Source organism: Chenopodium quinoa, unplaced genomic scaffold (genome assembly GCF_001683475.1).
Source record: "Chenopodium quinoa cultivar QQ74 unplaced genomic scaffold, ASM168347v1, whole genome shotgun sequence".
Classification (NCBI taxonomy): domain Eukaryota; kingdom Viridiplantae; phylum Streptophyta; class Magnoliopsida; order Caryophyllales; family Amaranthaceae; genus Chenopodium; species Chenopodium quinoa.
Window position 1 is genome coordinate 1,394,158 of NW_018745684.1, and position 6,476 is coordinate 1,400,633.

Consider the following 6,476-nt stretch of genomic DNA (forward strand, 5'->3'; position numbering starts at 1 on the left):
AGCCAAAATGAGCATAACCTCAGCTTAGATAGCTACCTAATTCAATCTCCAGCAAGAACATATGCAGACAATGCAGTAAGAAAACTACGTATCAGTGAATCAACACAAAGTAGTCATTGATGCTGATTCACCAGGATACAGAATTTTCAAGAATAAACTATTATCCAACAAGCTAGGAAATAATGAGTACTACATAAGATATGAGACTTTTCCCTGTAACCAATCTCTCATCGAAAATAAGTGAACACTCAAAGTAAAACAAACAGCAACAGTTAGTGTAAACCCATAAGACATTTCTTTTTCTTTTTCTTTCTTTTTTTTTTTTTTACTCATAATATTTAAGGCATATACAAGGGCACTTATTAACAAAAAAAGGAAGACGACTTAGGAACGAAACACTAATATTTAAGGCATATACAAGGTCACTTATTAACAAAAAAAGGAAGACGACTTAGGAACGAAACACTTGAGTTTTCTACTTGCCCATGCAATACCAGGAGTACCAGAAACACCTTCCCTCTTACAGTAGTTTTCTTTACTGTTTGAGCACCATCAATACAAATATAACAAAGAGTGTTTGAATTGAAAGAAACAGTCTCAGTCCCAAAAGGGGGGTCCAATGCAGAATTTACTACACATTGTCTAACTCTTGAATTTTCAGAAAATGTTTGAAAGAATATTCACATAAATCAAGTCATGAGCATTTATCTGTGCTATACTATATCCTTACAGCACGATTCATGCTATATTAGGGTGGTTAAGGAGAAAAAGAATGCAATTCAACTCAAATTCATTACCCAAATAAGGATGGAGCATTAACCTGGAAACACAATTTCCATTATCACCTTTGGCAAATTGTGTTACTGGCAGAAATTTGTAGTATTACATTAATACAGCTACTACAGACGCTAATGACATCACGCAGGGATGTGCTTTGAGCTATTAAACAATCCTAAGTTGAGATGTGGGGAAGGAACAAGACAAACCTGCAGAGACCAAACTTCCTAGACTATCGTACGATCAGAAGTATCTGATGAACATTGTTGCACATCCGATGGCACTCCATTGATCATCTCTAAATTCATCTTATAGTCCTCTCTTAAATCTTTCAACGCAAGAAAATTGTTTTGCTGCAAGAGAATGACAAAATCTGTTAATGGTGGGTCAATATACTTGCAACAAATAGATCAACAGAGTTATACGATACGAGTATAAGAAAGAACATAATGCATACGGTTCTGCAGTGCAAATAACTAATATAAGCATTCAGACATTATTTCAAAGTATGACAAAACTTACTAGTTGATTGCCTTCATTAATGTACACATCCTCCATGTGAAGAAATAGAGACCTCCAATGATTCGTGAGATCAGCCTCTATTTGTGTGACATTAGTTAAATTCTCTTGGGTGTGGCTTCCAATTTCATTTTCTGTTGAATATCTTTGAGCCAACTTGCTTGCTTCCTTCTGACTTTTCTCCATTACTGAGAATAATTGAACTATAACTGTTAGTAATTGAAAATTATTGTGTCAAGCAATCAAACTGTTAGTAATAGATAAACAGGCATGGAGTTTACCTGATATCCGGCCTTTCACGTCCTGATAATGCAGATCAGACCATATATAAGCAGCTGTTATCCAACACAGCAATAACAAAATCAATACCAGTAATTACATAGAATCATCTCATTCAGTGGCCAAAAAAATATCTTGCACATACCTTTTGTGCAAAATGAGCATGAGCAATGCTTGAGCATACCACTACCATCCTCTTTTAGTGCTGTGCATCTCTGCAATCCAAATCCTTTCATCTCCTGAGTCTCGTTCAATCTAGAACTCACAACTGATTCAGATTGACTAGTTTTCAAGCACTCAGCACCAGGATTCATACCATTGTCACTCGCAGCTTCAGTACCACCTAGCACTTCACGAGCACAATCAATTCCCACAGAATCAGAAATTTCCCTAACTTCCTCTCCTTGACATTCCTTCCCGCCCTCAACACAATCCCTCTCACAACATTTCGAGCTCTCACCGGCTTTCACCTCCGAAACACAACCTTCTTTCACAAACTCACCCACATTTACAGCATCCAAATCTATGTTATCCAACGCAGAACTAGCCATCTCTTTACACTCACTAGCAACATTACTAGGCAAACCCTTTCGAGTATCGCCGGAAGTATTAAATAATCGGTAAGTCTTGCCGCCCCTCAACGGCGATAACCCGACTTCATTAACAATTTTAGGGCATTTTGCCGGAGTACTATTCCTCTCTTTCTCTAATTTCTCGACAACCAAAGAAACTTGCTTCCAGAAATTAGAATCACTATCAGTATCATCCGCATTTTGACTGTTACTGCTCTTAGATTTAGAAGGCGGACTACGAGAAATCAAAGAAAACCCTCGTTTTCCAAGTTGATTTGTTATATTACCCAGTACAGGACGATTCTCCTTATCGTGTAACTTTCCAGATTTATCCTCCCCCATTAATTTATACTACGCAAAAGCTACCCAGATATGAAATCGCGATACCCAGAAAATACCCAGATATGAAATCGATTGAATTTTTAAACCCTAATCACAAATTTATACAACAAAATCAATATAATTGCTAAAAAAACTGATTTACAAGGATTTACGACTACAGATGAATCGATTTAGGGCACTGACCTTTGGAGAGAGAAAATCCGAAAAAACGGCGACAATTGAAAGTGTTGTTCAGCACTGTAGAAATTCGCGCGGAAAAATGGAAAATTGGGGGAAATTGGAAGGAAGAAAAAAGTGGGTGAATTTGGATTAGAGGGTTTAGAAGGGTTTGGAAATGGAAAATGTGAAAGAGGGAAAGAGCGGGGTTGGGGAAGAAGAAGAAGGCGATTTCAATTGTTGGGGCGGGAACACTTTTACTGGATGTTGTAAATTTGAGTTCGGAATTCGGGATTTCTAATTCAATTGACCCGCCAGGAGATTGTTTGTGTTTTTGAAATTTCAGCCGAATCCATACATGCTCGCTGGTTTTTACCGATGATATGGGTCGAGTCGAGTTGAGTTATGTCGGGTTGACGGGTTATCGAATGATAATCTTACCTAGATCTGTATGACAAAATGAGTCACTTGAGAAAACCCTACTGAGTAGCATGAGTTGAATACTTGATGCACAACTTAGATTGACTTCGTTTTTTGTTTCGATTTGATGTTATGTTAAATTTTATCATCTTTGTTTTGAATGGATGCAGGTAACATTTTTCAGGGATTTGAAATTCAAAGGCATAAGGAAATTAACCAGGTAAGCAACTTCGTCCCATATATGAGGATAATATTTTTTAAAGTGTATGTTATGTGTTTTGTCTAATTAATACGGAGTGACTTAATAGTTTTTTAATTCTTACTTCCCAGTTCCCACCTTGTATAATTATTTCACGACCCTTTTCTCACGATTTTAAACCATTTATATTGCATGTCACCATGTGGGTAATTCCAACAAGTTAAAATTGAAACAATTAGCTTGATACCCCAAGTAGCCACACAATTGACACAAATAAAAAAAAATCTAAAATTAGTCAAATAATTAGAGTAATTAACATGAATATTAATAAATTAAGAATTTTTTTGTTGTGAAACAAAAATACGCAAACTATTAGGTGCGGACGTCCGCACCCAACACTTCGTTCGCGCAGCGGCGTCGGAAATAACCCTAAATCGAAACAAATTAAAGCAAAAAAACTTACAATTAGAGGTGCTAATGGCACGGCGGCGGCAGCTTAAGTTAGAGGTGGTGGTGGTGGTGCGTCTTCGGCTTAATGTAGAGGTGGTGGTGGTGGTGCGTCTTCGGCTTAATGTAGAGGTGGTGGTGGTGGTGCGTCTTCGGCTTAATGTAGAGGTGGTGGTGGTGGTGCGTCTTCGGCTTAATGTAGAGGTGATGGTGGTGGTGTGTCTTCAGCTTAAGGTAGAGGTGGTGGTGGCTGGGCGGCGTCAGATTGAGCGAGGAAAGACAATGGGTTCGATTTGCGGTGGTGCGAAGGGGTGGCTGAGAATTTGTGGGGCGACCTGGCGTAGGCTTGAACAGCGACAGCAAAAACGGTGTGGTAAGGGGTGGCCGGACTCTCAATTTCAGTGTTCGAAACCCATATCGTCGAATCGGTGCTTCACTTTGACGATAAACAAAGTATTAAAGAGGTTGATAGTGGCGTGAGGTTAGGGTGGTGGTTGGTTGGTTACGGTCGTGGGTTAGGGTGAGTGAGGTTAGTGGATTGTTGCCTTTTTGGGTGGTGGCGTGAGAAAGGAAGAGAGGAAAAGGGGGGAAAGAGGAGAAAGAAGGAATTAAATAGTAGTATCATATTAGCCAACAACTAACGCATATCAACCATCAAAATGTACATATCAGCCAATTGATGTATGATATTAGTCAATATTAGGGACATATGAGATATTAATAAAAACGTATCAGTCAACACAAGAAACATATCGGCCAACAAATGGAACATATCAGCCAACAAAAGAAACATATCCGCTAACAAGTGAAGCATATCAACTAACAAAAAGATGAAATCTGCAAACAAAAACAACAAGTAAGCCAACAAAATAAACACATCAGCCAATACAATGAAACATATAAGCCAACAATTAAAATATATATATATATCAGCCAACAAAATAAAGATATCAGCCAATTAAAGAAATATATCAGCCAACTGATGTCTTATAGCAGCCAACAAAAGTAACATATCAAAAATAATAATAAAAAAAAAAACATATCAGCCAACAAAAAAATATATTAGCCAACATAAAAATCATATCAGTCAACAAATGAAACATATCAGCCAACAAGTAATATATATCAGCCAAGCCAGGCGCACCAAATTTGCATACGGCTATCCGCACCCAATACCTTCTCAAAAAAATATACTTATAAATTAACTTGCATGAGACACATGTGAAATTGATGGTCATATACTCATATGCCAAGTTAATTTTAAGTGGTTAATCCTAAATAAGCCCATTTGACAAATATGTATTAATTCAAATGTCAATTACGCTTTTTTTTTTTTTTTTTTTTTTTGGATGGATGTCAAATACGCATTTTTTATATACAGTATTTGAGTTATTGTTGAAATTGTGTCATGCGATTCTATCGCCTCTATTAGTTGAATGCAGAATATTGCAACTATGAAGTTAGCAAAAAGTTTTGCAAAAGTTAAGTTTATCAACTTTTACGAAGACAGGTACATGTTCACAACTTCACAATTACTAACATTAATAGCTCTCAACTACATACACCTTTTGCAAATTTGTCAAATAAAAGACTTTTTTTTTAAATTCTCAATTCCTTTTCTAATATATTTCTTTTCATAAACTTCCTCTTACTTTCATTTTCCTGTAAAAATTAAAGGCAATGGAATGGAAGGCAAGGGGTGGCGAAAACCTACTAGGTAGGCTAGGGTAGCTTTAAGGCTTTGGTAACGGTAGTTTTCAATGTAAGGAAATATTTAAAATCCAAGTGGAAGGGCAAAGAAGTGCTTTTAAGTTGTGACGTTTACTGCATCAATAATTTAAGATGAAGAATATGAATTTTCTCAAAGTATATATTCTGTATATATATCTTATCTGCAATAATAGATAGATTATACTCATAAAGCATTGACAATTAAAAAAAAATAAAAAAATATAAAAAAAATAAAAATAAAAAAAATATAAAAAAAAATAATCTCAATGTCTCTAACTTTGTGACTTAATACACACACTCACAAAAAAAAAAAAAGGAATATTATTACATAATTTTGTTACCGAGTAAACCTGGGCACGGGCCGGGTTGGCCCGCGTGCCGCCCGGCACGGCCCGCCGTTCGGAGCAGCCCGGCACGGCCCGAAGTCAAGCACGGCACGGCACGAAGTTCGACTTCCGTGCCACGGGCCGTGCCACGGACACGGTGGAGAATTCCCAGGCACGGCCCGGCACGAGCACGGGCAAGGCCCGCCGTGCTGGCCCGCAGGCACGGCCCGAGGCACGGCCCGCGGGCCAACGGCTAGTTAAACGGCTATAAACGGCTAGTTTTTTGCCAAAAATTCTATAAATACTCACCTCCATTTCATTCCCAAATCACAAAATCACAATCTCTTCTTCTTATCTCTTATATTCTCTAAATCTCTAATAATCCTTATTTTCTTAAATTCTCTAATTATTCTCTTAAATTCTCTAATTATTTTCCTAATATCGGAAAAAATTAAAAAGTTCGTAATCGTAATTAGTGGAGCGTTGAAGCACGGTTGTAAGATCTAAACTAATCTTAAATTTATTATTGTTTTATTGTTATTATTAGAATAATCTTGTTTAATTATTATTGTTGTTAATTGTTATTGTTGTTGTTATAATTGTTGTTATTAATTATTATTATTGTTACAATTGTTGTTATTATTTATTTTTGTTGTTATTGTTATTGTTATAGTTGTTGTTATTAATTATTATTATTGATATTTTTAT

General features: G+C 36.7%; 1 protein-coding gene across 1 annotated transcript; it reads right to left on the reverse strand.

The window, feature by feature from the left end:
- Positions 1-770: 770 nt before the first annotated feature.
- LOC110717834 lies at positions 771-3,135 on the reverse strand. Its single transcript, XM_021896620.1, has 5 exons — positions 2,673-3,135; positions 1,721-2,576; positions 1,578-1,631; positions 1,300-1,484; positions 771-1,130 (listed from the first exon to the last, which is right to left on the reverse strand). The coding sequence occupies exons 2-5, from the start codon at positions 2,487-2,489 to the stop codon at positions 1,005-1,007; spliced, it is 1,134 nt and encodes a 377-aa protein (XP_021752312.1). The 5' UTR covers positions 2,490-2,576; positions 2,673-3,135; the 3' UTR covers positions 771-1,004.
- Between the last annotated feature and the right edge of the window lie 3,341 nt (positions 3,136-6,476).